General features: G+C 40.1%; 1 protein-coding gene across 2 annotated transcripts; it reads right to left on the reverse strand.

The window, feature by feature from the left end:
* Window positions 1-1,797: 1,797 nt before the first annotated feature.
* Window positions 1,798-14,292, reverse strand: IRAK4 (interleukin 1 receptor associated kinase 4). 2 transcript variants are annotated; one of them, XM_026050279.1, is made up of 11 exons: window positions 14,126-14,292; window positions 13,044-13,189; window positions 12,517-12,729; window positions 11,318-11,478; window positions 10,632-10,696; window positions 10,207-10,321; window positions 7,663-7,772; window positions 5,206-5,389; window positions 4,667-4,729; window positions 3,190-3,348; window positions 1,798-3,097 (listed from the first exon to the last, which is right to left on the reverse strand). In XM_026050279.1, the coding sequence occupies exons 1-11, from the start codon at window positions 14,284-14,286 to the stop codon at window positions 3,065-3,067; spliced, it is 1,410 nt and encodes a 469-aa protein (XP_025906064.1). In that variant the 5' UTR covers window positions 14,287-14,292; the 3' UTR covers window positions 1,798-3,064. The 2 variants fall into 2 exon arrangements, with proteins under 2 accessions (XP_025906064.1, XP_025906065.1); XM_026050280.1 differs by lacking the exon at window positions 14,126-14,292 and adding an exon at window positions 13,975-14,001.
* Window positions 14,293-14,327: the final 35 nt, after the last annotated feature.

Here is a 14,327-nt window from a genome sequence, read left to right on the forward strand (position 1 = left end):
TCTGATACTAAAATGAAATGAAAGGTTACTTCATTATCTATTTTGTAATTTACTTTATAAATAAAGAGTAAAGCTTCCATGTGTGGTGTTGTCTAGATTTTGTTACATTCAGGCTCCAAAGATGCAGCTCCTGTATCACTACATGTGAGTGAGTGACACCTCCTGCAGCATCACAAAGCAATATTGAGAAAGAGATGGTAGGGCGAGAAGAGAGGCCGAGGAACAAAATTCCTCAGCTTCAATACTGGTGAAAAATCAACAAAGCTGCTTTTTCTACGGAGGACTCTGCCCTAGAATCCATGCATGGGTGTTGCTTTTCCCTTTCAAACACAAACTGCTTCAACACGGAGCTTCTGTCCGTGTTCGCTGAAGGTGGTTAGAACTACTCAGTTCTCTCTCTGCTGGGAGATGTGCTCAGTGTGGGTTAATGTAATTGAACTGCTCAAAGGATGATACTTTGGTAACCTTGTAGTCTTTCTCTCGTCCTTTCCCAATGAAAATAACTTTGAGTAGTTTGGCCTCTTCTTCGCATTTCTGCAAAACGCGATGCAGGAAGCGAGCTGCTTGCCTAGGCGAGGGCAGCAGGAGGCGGGATGCGGCCTCGAGCCTGTGTGTGAACAGAACTGCAGCTCATCTTTCTGCCGCTCAGTGAATGCACTATTAAATACAACTCAGCTGGCCTGCTCAAGAATAAAGATGAGGCAATTCTCCACATTTATAGCAATATGGATCCTGTGACTAATTCATGTGTGGGGGCTCAAAAAGCCACTGGACAGACTGACAGAAATCAGCAGAGATTCACTGCTTAGAAGACCTCACATCTCTGGCTGCAGGGAGGCAGAGCTCCTACCTGCTGCTGGGGCCAGCGCCAGAGCTGCCGCCCTGGGCAAGACGCTGTCGCAGGAGAGAGGGGCTGGACATCACATTTTACCAAGTTATTATTATTATTTAAACCTTTACGATTTTGTCCTGCTGCTACTTTCTAGATTCTCAGCTGAAGCGGCAGTACCTCACTTTCTGTTTTTCATTGATGGTTCCTGTTGTGACTAAATTGCTGCTTTCTGGATGCTCAACATGCCAAAGGTTGGGCTCTTTCACCTAGGAGAGGCTTCCTCCCTCCTTCCCCACCAGGACCGTCTACACCAACCCTAGCAGGCCTTAAACTCTACCCCTGAGAGCAGCTTTAGCCCAGATCTCCCCCCTTTCTCTAAGCTCCAGTTTTGTAGAACTGGACTATCTCTTTACACACAAGGAATGTGAACGACAGTTAGAAAGAAGTTATTGACTGGCGTCCTGAAAATCTTTACTGTATAATTACCACAAAGAGGTGCAGCAGCACCCTGGCTGCTGCAGGTGCAAGCTGCATCCCAGGATGGCAGCTTGTCTTAATGTTTCTGCAGGGAATAAATGAACAACAACTCTTGGCCCCAGGCAGCAGCTCTAGGGTTACCAGGTGAAGGTCTGGGAAAAAATGCTCAACCTTCTCGCAACCTGGGCTGTTCTTTCAAAAAATGTGTTCTAAGGTACTTGGCAAGGTACCTTTCACACTTTCATTCCTTGGGAGACTGAAAGCAGGAGAGATTTTTGAAAAACTTCCAAGTGCTTACCAAAATTTCTTTAAGGACAAACCAACTTTACTAAAACACTATTTTATTAGAAATAAACATCAGCAGCAATGATGCCAGGCTTTCTGTTTACAGCTTTTCCAAACCTGTTCTCTATAAAACTGAAGTTGTATAGATGGAGACTTTTTAGGTTATTCAATCATTTTAAAAGGCAACTCAGAATGAGTTAATAGCCAGGGAGAGTACGCTGATAAAATATTAATTTTTTACAAAAATGTATACATCCCTGAATGCAGTCAGATCAAGTCTCACTTCTCAGTTTCTTTTGCTCTCTGATAATCAGGGGTTTCAAACAAGACCATATTCCTACTCCTAAATTGTCAAGAAAAAACATACATGAGGTGCAAGAGATTTACATGAAAGTAATATCTGTATTTACAAAAACAGCATTCTCATATATAGTGCAAGAAAATTGGAGTCTTATTATTCACTTTCATTTCCTTTTAAGTCTGCTTTCACCTCGTTCTCTTTTAGAAAGCTTCCCATCCTGCTACAGAAATAAGTATATTTAAGATAAGCACTTAACTATTTGACTAAGGAGAATGCAGATTTGGTCTGAACAATATTATACCATTTTATACAGTAGTATAGTGGCCCCTGTAACATAACATCCTCTGTACTTATACTCTATGAAATCTAGTGAAGCATAAAAGGAATGTTAAAAGTAATTAAGAGTCTTCTCCCTAATCAAGAGTGTTTATGAACCAACATTAAATAGTTTGTCATCATATAGGATACATGGAAAGAAAACTGTATCTAGCTTTGTATTTGCATTGCAACATAATCATTCTGCTTGTAAAACATCTAAACAAAATAGCAACCTAAATATGTTTTGCAGCATTTATCCAAATAAAAGCAAATCCTGCAAAGAGATTTTTAAAAGTCTGAATTCAGACAGTTGCCACATTCACAAATACTGTCCATTCACATACATTTGGATTTGCAAGTTAAAATTTTGGACAAATTTGTTTTAAATGGGTACCACTACTGTCTCCTCACAGAAAAGGACCTTGCCATTTACACCAATTAAAGGTTTTTTACTTCAGTAAAGTGGGCTAGTTCATCTATACGAGAAAGTGATGTGAAGCAAAACTGAGCCTCCTACTGTTACTGTCTGCAGAAGACACGCTTGGTACTTGCAGATCTCGAGACAAAGAGATTCTAACACAGAAATGCTTCTCAAGAGCCATGGAGAAGACATACCAGGAATGCAACTGGGTAATGCAAAAAAAAGCTTAGTTTTCTCATGCTAAGGGGCTGCTGGCTAAGGAAATGTGAAGAGCTGATGTGCTAATTAATAAAAGCAGCCCAATGGGGACAGGCCAACAGCGCATGTGACATGCAGGACAGGCCGATTCCATCACACTAAATCTCAATGGAAGGCTGTATCTGCTACAGGTCTCCTCTCCATTTGAAAATACAGCATCAGAAGACACACGTCAGGTTGCCATCTCCTGCAGATGCTGCTGGACCTGCAGCAGAACAGATGACAATACAAGTAACTGATACTGTCACCAAAACATCAACAGCTAAAGATAACCGTGTAAGGTGAAAGGCTACCTACCACCTTAATGTCTGGCCTCCTGTTTTTCTTCTCATTCAGACACTGACTGGCAACTGAATACATTTTGTCAACTGAAGCAGCATCCCAGTCACTCATCTTTTCATCAACATAAGCCTCAATAGTTGTTTCCTCATCTTCAATTTCATCTTTGATACCTAACTGCAAGATAATTCAAATTGTAAGCACCTGAAGATCATACAATCCATACTAACATTTTGCAAGCTTGCTTGGGGATGCTGTTTTCTTCTCCATTCTTGTAGATGGAGAACGACATTCTCTGTGCAACAGCATTAGAATTCAACGACATTATTTGCAGAAAACAGCCTCCAAGACTATAAATGGAAAATACAGATTTACTGTATATATTATCGTTATTTCTCAGTTCATGCAAAATTGCAAAGCAATTCTTTAAACTGCATCACTGAGCCATCATTTTCATCCAGTTAACAGCTCAGCAGTTTCTTAGCATTGCATCTTTTTAAGAAGTGTGCCCAATAAAGTATTTATGTTTATTGAAAAGAAAAAAAACCCACACATAAGCAAGCTGAAGTGTGAGTAACTTTGTGTCGACTTTACAAAGCTCTTTACACAGAAAAAAGGGACAATCACCTCACATCCAGAACTCTCCAGGGTTACTATACAAGGCATTTGCACATTATTAGTGAAGTTGGAAAAGACTGGAACTGATACAGGAATGACAAGAAGCATGAAAACCGAGATGAATACTATTAAAAGTGTTCTTATGAGAAGAGAAACTTTAAGGGTATATGGATAAAACAGGAATACAACAATAAAGCTTTATATCATCACAGGGAGAGGCAGTACCAGGGAGAACTAGAATATTATATTACAAGGATAAACTTTACGACTGGAACAGCAGAAATGAAATGAAATACAGTAGTACCAAGTATATGGCCATGAGTTGGAATTAGTACAAAGAACCTTTATTATAAATTGCAAGCAGTTGAGCTTCAAGAGACAGGATACTGAGAAACAACATAATTTACTAGCTGATTACAGGACACAATATGCCAAGAACAAAAGCTGCCTGTAAAAAAAGACAAATGTGTGTAGAGGGCAGGTTCCCAACAGGAATGAATACTGCCAATAAGGAAATGTTGGAGTCAAGACATCAACATAAGTAGTCTTGTCATCATATTGAAGAGATGCAGAGTGGAAGCACTGAAGAGAAGTTCTAGAATTAGAATAACCACAAAGACAGATAATAATAATATATAATATAAATTACAATATAAACAACAGAAATCTAGCTTGTAGGGAACTGTAAAAATCTGCAGAAAGAGGGATTTTAAAATAAACATTAAGGAATGAACAGTTGGCTCAGTGAAGAAATGAAGATTTCTGCCGACTTCTAAAATACTGCATTGTCTCAAAACTTGCTGGCTGCCTATGATTCTATATAAAGGAATCTGTGTGGGGTCAGACTGGGGACATGGGTGCAGGTAAAAGAAAATACCAGTAATTGCGGATCCCTGTTTTCATCTACTGGTGGAAGACCTGTTATTATTTCTAGTAGGACCTAGAAGAGAAACAGAAGAGAGGCATGCTGTAACTCTTAGCATCTGTAGCATTTGGAGGTGGGGGGGGGGGGGAAAGGGAACCCTCTATACGACTGATTTTTTTTCCTGTTCTTTCTACCTTTATTTTCATTATCACTGTTCAAAAAGAAAACAATGTTGTGTATTACTTCAAATTACACCTAACTAAAACCTGGCGTGTTGTTTTGCTCTAGTCTTTCATACACAAATTCACATTTTAACAGAATGGTTGCTTATCTTAGCAACCTTTATTCAACATCTTCAAATGCCTTAAAAGTAAAGCAAAAAGGTTTAAGGTTTACAGAAACTATTCGAAGTGCATGTTGTGGGAGGGGAAGAAGGTGTGCAAAAAGTAAATGATAGATCAGAGTGCCTTGTTCAACTGCAAGTTTTCATTTACAGAATTTTCAATCGTTTACAGAATGAAGTCTTCTACCGTTTCCCACGTGCTACTTACTACTCCAAAACTGAAGATATCCGACTTGGGGGTTATTTCTCCCCGCAGCGCCTCGGGGGCCATATAGGCTGCAGTTCCAACAACTCTGTCCGTCAGGATAGTTCGAGTGAATGTTACAGATGCTCTTGCAAGTCCAAAGTCGGAAATTTTAGGCATGTAAGTATCAGTTAGCAAGATATTTGCACTGAGAAGGAAAGAAAACAAAACGGTTGCTTTCCAAAACACGACAGTAACTAGGCTTTCTAACACATAAACAGTTCTTCAGCAATCAAATGCAAAGTGCTACTTTGATAGTTTCTCAAAATTTAAGATAAGTATTCACACAACAAGAAATACAAGCGCAAACTTTGTTGAAAATTGCTCAATTTCAAAACAAATTGCTCTAAGTATAAATCCAATACTGTCTGTCTGGGAGACAAGATTCCCACACAGCTTTTCTTGTGCATGTAAAAAAAAAAAAAAAAATTTTTAAGTCTTTTAAGCAGCATAATATATAATACTTGATCTTGATAAACTGGTATTACATCACAACAGATTTTTTCCCCATCTAAATGTTTATCCAGGACCAATAAAAGACAGTTTTATAACTATTATCCTACACAAAGTCAACTATTCCTCACTTGAAAGAGGAGAAGAATATATATTAAGGCTGGAATAATTAACTTGCTGTGCTTCTACTTCATCCTCATTTTTTTTACTGCTTCTACAGAAAAGCTAAAGAATTTGAGTATTCTAAAAGAAAGTTCGTATCTAAAACATGGAAATGTGATGAATTACAACCTAGATCCTTCTATTGCTTTTATCTCAAAGCACTGGAAACAATATTAAAAACATCTGACAATTTATGTAATCTTTGTCATTTTCGGACCCTTTTACTGGAACCATAAGCAAATCACACACTCAACTACAACATACAATGCTTCTTACAGATTTTATTCCTCTCTTCTCTTTCCTGTTTGCCAAACCTTCTAAACAAAATTATCACAGCTGTAAGTTATAAAAGATCTGTTAGGACTGCTGTAAAAAAGCCCTGAATATGTGATCATTGCAGAAGGCCAAACTTCTGTTAAAGAACCATCCAACAACTGGTCTCATATTTCGAGCTCAGCCCCTACATTCACAGCTTCAGAAATCTTTGCTTTTCGACTTGAAGAGACAAGCCCCAAAGAGGGATCACATTCGGACACAGCACAGAGAGCACAGCAGAAGGAAGTTTACTGCAACTGTTAGACTTCCAAAAATAAATCAACTATCTCCTGTGCATAAACAACAAAAAGTTATGGGGAATTCTGAAGATACCAAGATGATCATTTCTGAAAATGAAACGTCTCTAATGTCCACATCAGTGTTCCTAGTGCCAGCAGGGTTACCAAGTGTCTCTGCGTGTCACGTGTAGAGATAAATGAAGAATGCAGTAAAGTTTCTCAGATATTTCTTCATTTTCTCCCCAAGTGGCAGCACTATGAATAGCACCTACCATACAAACTCATTCAACCACTCATAGTGCAAGAGGCTGCAAAAGAGGAAGCAAAGAGCAATACTGCAATATGATCAACTCACAGCAGTTAGAAGGGTAGAGGAGCGCTAGGTAAGAGACGATGTCACTTCCACTCTCTTGTCCAGTGGCTTAAGCAGGGAAGGAAGAAGAAACAGGAGCTCTCAAAGCAGCAAGCACATTTCATGAGACCTGAAGCACAAATCACCTGGTCTTTCCTGATGCATTGGAAGGTCACAAAACCTAAGCCATATAGGTAATAAATGGAATGCTAGAAGCCAGAAAGGTATTTACATACTGATCCATAACATCAAATTCCTTCCACTTACACTTGTTCTTAACCTAGAGAAGGAATATGGCATCTGAAAACTTCTTTAAACCTTTGGACTGATTTGGTATTTCAAAAAGATGCAAACTGCTGCCAGGAGGCAGAGAAGAGGACACACACAAAACACTCTTGTTCTGAGCTCTGATATCCCTCCAAAATTTCTATTGCAACAAGTATGTGAACATACATTAACCCTGAAAAGACCTAAACTTCATAAATATGATAAGTCAGTTTAATGTCTTTGTAATATGTAACAGTAAATCAAGTAGACATTCAGAAGAAATGTTCTAGCAATTTTTTTTTAAAAGGTTTTTTTAACTTAAAAATTCCCCATTTATAAAGCCACTGTGTTCTCTTAAAGGGGCTTTTTTGTAAGCAGCAGCTCCAAAAAATTCCTGGGTGTTCTCACAGTCCTCAAGTAACTATGTGATAGTGGGAGATCACAACAGCTTCATAACTATCTTTATAACTGCATACTGATGCTGTCCTTGGGGCACAGGCAAGATTAGCACGATAGGCTTCATTTACAGAACAGATTGTGTCCTTGGCTGAAACAATCATTATTTCAGTGTCTTCTCTAAAATTACTTTATCAGGGAAAGAAAAAATGTGCAGTGACGGTCAGCAGCTGTTACCTTTTAACATCTCGGTGAATATGATTATTTTCATGCAAAAAGTTGATGCCATTTGCTGTACCTTGAGCAATTTTACATCTTGTTTTCCAAGGAATTGGTGGAGTGCCATCCTTTAATTAGGGGAGAGAAGTGCAAATACAAACATGAAAAATCTACTAAATACCTATACATATAAAAATATATACATTAAAGTACATTAGGCCAGACTTTGAGGCAATTAAAGATGTAGGCAGATGGCTGCCTGCTTTTCAAAAACCTATTAAAGATACCTTCATATCAACTGAAACTTAGTGGAAAATACAAACCAGGACATTCAGCACTCGTTTTTTTACCTTCTGGACCTCAAATCAGAAAATACTGTGGTTACTGAGCCAATTGATAGCTCTAAAACTGATTTCGGCAATTCAAGAAAAAACAAGCGAACAAAAAAACTCATCTTGAAGGAAAAATACAAAACAAAACAAACACCAAGGTAAACAAAAAACCTCCACTGTCTGTAATACTCAAGACAGATGATACTGAAAACAGAAGCCAGGGGAGGATCATCATGGAATCATAGAATGCCGAAGGTTGGAAGGGACCTCAGAGGTCATCGAGTCCAACCCCCCTGCACACGCAGGGTCACCCAGAGCACGGGGCACAGGGCTGCATCCAAGCGGGTTTGGAAGATCTCCAAAGAAGGAGACTCCACAACCTCTCTGGGCAGCCTGTTCCAGTCCTTTGTCACCCTCACAGTGAAGAAATGCTTCCTTAAGTTCCTGTGGAACTTCCGGTGCTTCAGTTTGAAGCCATTTCCTCTAGTCCTGTCACTGGCCACCACTGAAAAGAGGCCGCCCCCCTCCTCCTCACTGCCTCCCTTGAGGTATTTATACACGCTGATCAGGTCCCCCCTCAGCCTTCTCTTCTCCAGGCTGAACAGGCCCAGCTCTCTCAGCCTTTGCTCATAGGGCAGATGTTCCAGGCCTCTGATCATCCTGGTAGCCCTGCGCTGGACTCTCTCCAGCAGCTCCACATCCCTCTTGTCCTGGGGAGCCCAGAACTGGACGCAGTACTCCAGATGTGGCCTCACCAGGGCTGAGTAGAGGGGAATGATCACTTCCCTCGACCTGCTGGAGACGCTCTTCTTAATGCACCCCAGGATCCCGTTGGCCTTCTTGGCCACCAGGGCACACTGCTGCCTCATGGTCAACTTGTCGTCCACCATGACACCCAGGTCCCTCTCTGTGGGGCTGCTCTCCAGCAGGTCCACCCCTAATCTGTACTGGTGTCCAGGGTTATTCCTCCCCAAGTGCAGGACCCTGCACTTGCCCCTGTTGAACCTCATGAGGTTTCTCGCCGCCCAGTCCTCCAGTCTGTCCAGGTCCCTCTGGATGGCAGCACAGCCCTCAGGGCTATGAGCTACTCCACCCAGTTTGGTGTCGTCAGCAAACTTGCTGAGGGAGCACTCCAGCCCTTCATCCAGGTCGTTAATGAATAAGTTGAACAGGACCGGACCGAGAACTGACCCCTGGGGGACACCACTAAGTACAGGCCTCCAGCTGGACTCCGCACCATTGACAACCACTCTCTGCACCCTGCCACTGAGCCAATTCCTAATCCACCTCCCTGTCCACTCATCTATCCCACACCTTTGGAGCTTGCCCAGGAGGATGCTGTGAGGGACAGTGTCAAGTTACAACACTGTTACAGTTATTCATCAGTTACATCAGATTCATCAGTTACAACACTGCTGAATCTATTCTCATTCTGCTTGCGGCCACTTAATATCAGCTATAAACTGATACAGACCCTGAATCTTACACAGCTGTAGTCATTTCTTCAGTGCAGCAATTTCCAGGCCTTTCCCCACCCACTGCTCCTTGTTCCAGCAACACTTGAAAGGTTTCTAAGTATTTTTCAGCCTAATCAGTTCCCTAATTGATCTCTCTCTGCAACTTCTACTTGTTCCTGTACAAGAGAAGATCAGTACAAAAAATGGTGTACAGCTAGCACCAGTCCAAAATGCTTATCAGGTTACAGCCTTACATATTTCTCCTGATTAGAACACAAGTGTTTTTGGAATCCCTTTAACATGGACACCCATTCACTAGGTTAAGTCTGGCTTACTACTGGTATTGTGCCAGGTGACAGTTGCCTCTACCAAAACACAGGCAGAAAATATTTTATTTACACAAAATACTATAGCAAAATCAGTATTTAACATTTGTTTAGGTCCTGCAGAAACTGAAACATAGACTCTGAACATCATGTTAGAATTGGTAATCACAAGGGCAGTGAAGAGAAAGCAAATTGATAACTCATACTATACGGGTAGCCTGTTTTGATTAAGGAACATTGGGTCTAAAATATTTGTATATGAAAATTAATATTAATACATCTTATGTGAATATAAAATGCTTTATCATAATGGTCTTGCTCCCGGAACACAGTAGTTAACCAGAATTTTATGGCTGCTACAGCTGATCACTCTTTCACAGACAATTACATAAATACCTTTAGCTCAAGAGAACAAGTTACTCAGAAACTAACATGGATTTTACTCACCAGGCAAGCGAGTCTGTCCAGCAACGAGCCATTGGGCATGTACTCGTAAACCAGGCACGGCAGAGCCCCATCACTGGAGAAGCCCAGCAGCTCCACTAGATTCTCATGCCGACAACTATGGCAACAAAACTACTCATCAGATATGTGTGCAACACTCCCAGTATTTGAGGAAGAGAGCAGCACGTGGAATTTAATCCTCAATTTCCAAGTTGCAGCCCTGGTGCATACAGTTACCACCTAGGTATTTGCACAGGTGCATTTGCATGAACAAAACACAATCACACTTTATATGAAACATTTTCACTTAGTATGAAAACGGTTACCTGTGTCAGAGACACAAATAAGAATCAGAGTAATAAACATGCTACATCTGCCAAATTAGGTTCCCAGAGAAACCCCTAACACTGTATGACATTTGTACTCACTTTGCCATCATTTTTATTTCTTGATCAAATTGCTCTTTCAACTCTTGAGCACTAACATCAACCATCTGCAAAAAGAAACGATCTGACATTAATATTGACATCCACACTAAAATGCAAGCTTGTTCACCAAAAGATTTCTAAACCTTACTTTCAATTAGTTAAATATATCAGCTACGTAACTGCTCACCATAGTTTTTACAGAATAATAAAGTACCAGCAGACTATTTTTAATTCCTTGGAATATGACATTATTGGACAAACTGATCCAGTACCAGCAGAGTCGTTAGCTTAGTGTTTTATCTAACTGTTCTTACTTATAGTTACAAAAAGTAATCATTTACAGAAAGCATCTACTATGAAGACTAAAATCCTATGATAACTTACATTCAGCCTGTGAATCACTACCTAGGTGTATCGGAATAAACTTCAGGGGAGAAAACTCCCCAGTGACACTTCCCAATTAACACGCCCTGACTGGAGGTGAGGTGTAGAGCAGGCCACAGGAAGGAGCAATGCAGAGCAGGTAACACTTTTTCGGTGGTGGGACTCTGGCAAGAGGCTCTCAACCTAGCTAAAGTTAAAATGTGACACTTCCTGAAGTGTGGCACTAAGTCCACAGATAAGCAATTCTATACTATAGGGCATGCAGTCATCAAAAAAAAAAAAGTACACCCAAGACAACTCACAGCAGCAAGTTTCTTGACAGCCACGTTTCTGCCATTGATGTAGCCTTTGAACACAACTCCAAAGCCACCTTCTCCCAGTTTATTACCTCCAGCTGATTCTGGCCGTTCATCAAAATTATTTGTAACACTTTCCAACTCATGAAACCTAAAACTGTGGAGATCTAAAAAACATTTTTACCATTTAGCACAGAAGCATGATTTCATCATTTGGAACAACTCAATCAAACAGATTCTCCCTCTGTTTCAGTTCTATTAATCCCAAAATTCATCACCAAATAAATAGTGACACAGTGGAACCCTCCTTCCAGATTCATCATGAAGGTATCGGAGGAAAAGAAAAGCAGGTGAATTATGTGAGCTCTAGGAAGGTAAGAATAGACCAAACACTTACCTAAAGTGTTTTCCTACCCTCCAACAGCTTGATCCAAGTACTTTTAAGTTAAAAATGATGCTTCTCTATGGAGGAGGAACTATCAAAAGCTTGCCCACCTCCCTCATGAGCCCATATAGATTTTTAGCAACCACAGAGTTGCTTACATCATGTCCTTTAGCATGAAATAAATTCCATGAAGAATCACCGACCACCTCCCCTCTTTTTCCTTTTTTTTTTTTTTTTTTTTTTTTTTTCTTTCTTTCCTTCCCTCCCCCTTGAAACCTGCAACCTTAATTTGATATTGCCCAATTCCTGTATCAGAGGAGGCAGTAAAGGGTCAATTTCTATTCTCTCCTTCTGTGCTTGTAATGGTATTAGAAGGTTCTGGAGGTTGCACCTCCCTTCAGTTATCTTTCCTCTAGGCTTCTTGGTCACTCCTCATATGCAAGATCCACCTTTAAGCAGGTGATACTACAACAGTCCACAAAATCAGTATTGAAAGAAGGCAACAGGATTGGGTGCAGCACAAAATAAGATTAAACTTAACTAGTTAATAACTAATAATTAACTAATACAAAACTAATACAAAAGTATTTAATCACAATAGCCTACTTAATGGCAAAGCACACTTCACTTTTTGATCTGTGTTGCCACTGGCCACGTTCAGAGTCACACAGCACAACCATAAACAGAGATGCTCAATGCATGGTGGCACAGTCTCAGCAAAACACTTGTTGCCCTAATATCTTGCTATGAATTTCACATGGAATTGTCACCATATCAGCAAAAGAGATTGTACTTCAACTTCACCATACTCTGCACCTACCTCTGTTATTAGACTGGGAGCTGCTATTCTCTTGACTTATGTAAGAAGGAGCTGAAGGCTGTTTCTCAGTATTCGGAGCTAAAACTGGCATTACAGATGCCACTTGCTTTTCCTGCACAGGCACTTGTTTCTCAGGCAGTTGCTTCTCATGGATAGGCAAGTTTTTCTGTGAAGAAGGAGGTAATGTAACTTCTTCTGCCATCCTTACAGCTTCTGAAAATGGAATTTTAAAAAAGTGTTGGGTTTTTTTTGATTCTTGATATAATTAATGCAAACATTTATTCAGTTTAGGAAACATATAATCTTTGGGAAATATTTTATTCTGCCTATGTGTATAGAACTCTATTTAAATTTGTAACACTAAACAATTTATTTAAAACTGTTATTAAGTTTATTATGTCTAGTGTAAAATACAACTGTGCCGCTCATTTGGAGCTAATTCTTTATGATTTTCAATCTACTGCAAAGCTGTTTAACAACTTCAAAAACTGAAAACACTGTACAAAGCATAGCTGGGTAGCACTAACCTGGAAGCAAAAGTCGTGCTGGTGCCAGGAATTGATTCCTAATCAGCAGATCCACAAGGTCACCAACTGTACAGTTTGTTGTTCCCCAGTCATAGAGTAACTCACAGGTAGGGCTCTTTCCCATTTGTACAAGTGCCTCAAATCTCCTGAAAAAGATTACATTAAAACATTTTAAATGCAGACTATTTGAAAATACATACTAAAGCAACAACAAAAGAGGTTTAAACTCAGGTAAGATATCCATCAACATCTGGCTTCATCTACAATCCATAAGGTTTCAGCAGTTTCTTTAGACACACTACATCTGCATACAGGACTAACACTTGTGCCCTCTCATCTATAAGACAGCACATGAGTAACTTGTATTTTTCTCCTTTTGGGCCTTCACACTTCATTTTGAACAATAATTGGGAAGAAATTGAGATCTATTATTCTGATGGAATCATTATTATTCTGGAAATGATATAAAAAATGAAAGCAAATGAAAATGTAATGGTAAGATCACAAGGCTGTAAATCCAAGATGACAGTTCAAATCACATAACTTTTAACACAGCTTGAAGATCCAATAAAGTCTTTAAGCAACAAAAGGTTAGCAAAACGTTGTTAATATTGCATTTTATTTTAATATGCTGATTTCTGGCCTCAGGCTCCCTCCATTTCTGAGATTTGGTGTTTATTTATTTATTTAATGGGGAAGATGTCTTCTGTGGATCAAAGATTATGGTCCAGTTACTTGTCTTTGCTGTTCATGTCTAGAAGTGCCCAGTGAGATCAATGTTTTAAACCACTGGTACAGAAAGTTACACAGTTAAGCCCAGTTAGCCAGTGCTTAACTACAAATATTTATTTCCAGGGCTCTCATTAATTAATGTCCTTCGCCTTTTATCTAGCTTGTCTGAAAACTAAACTATAGCACGCTCAGGACTCACAGTTTTGAGCTCCCTAAGGAAACAGTGCTCTAAGGTCAGCTGTAAGAGCACTTATGGGCAGGCAGATGGCAAGAGGTTGCAAGGTGAGGGCTGTGACGTATATGCTAAGCTAAGTTAACCAGGCTGTGCCACAGTGCCTTCCACACCAGACCTGAGATGCATTTGGTTGTATCTGCTTTCTCCAGAGGGCTCGCTTATATCCACGGCCAACCTCTTCCACCCTTCCTGGGGATCCACAAAGTCGGCCAGCTGCCTCACCAGGCCGTAGCCAAGGCAGCGCACGTAGGTCGAGGCCGTGACGCTCTTGCTCATGTCCGGGCCCTTGGCGAAACACGAACTTGTCAGCGACTTTG

Source organism: Nothoprocta perdicaria, unplaced genomic scaffold (genome assembly GCF_003342845.1).
Source record: "Nothoprocta perdicaria isolate Ctin4 unplaced genomic scaffold, notPer1 scaffold_67, whole genome shotgun sequence".
NCBI lineage: Eukaryota > Metazoa > Chordata > Aves > Tinamiformes > Tinamidae > Nothoprocta > Nothoprocta perdicaria.

Excerpts from the sequence above, each read along its gene's own strand:
- IRAK4 (XM_026050279.1), bottom strand. The coding sequence starts at position 14,286 with ATGAGCAAGAGCGTCACGGCCTCGACCTACGTGCGCTGCCTTGGCTAC. Across the intron at positions 12,730-13,043 it reads AGCACGACTTTTGCTTCCAG|AAGCTGTAAGGATGGCAGAA; the intron begins GTTAGTGCTACC and ends TTCCATTTTCAG. Across the intron at positions 10,322-10,631 it reads GAAATAAAAATGATGGCAAA|TTGTCGGCATGAGAATCTAG; the intron begins GTGAGTACAAAT and ends TTGTTGCCATAG.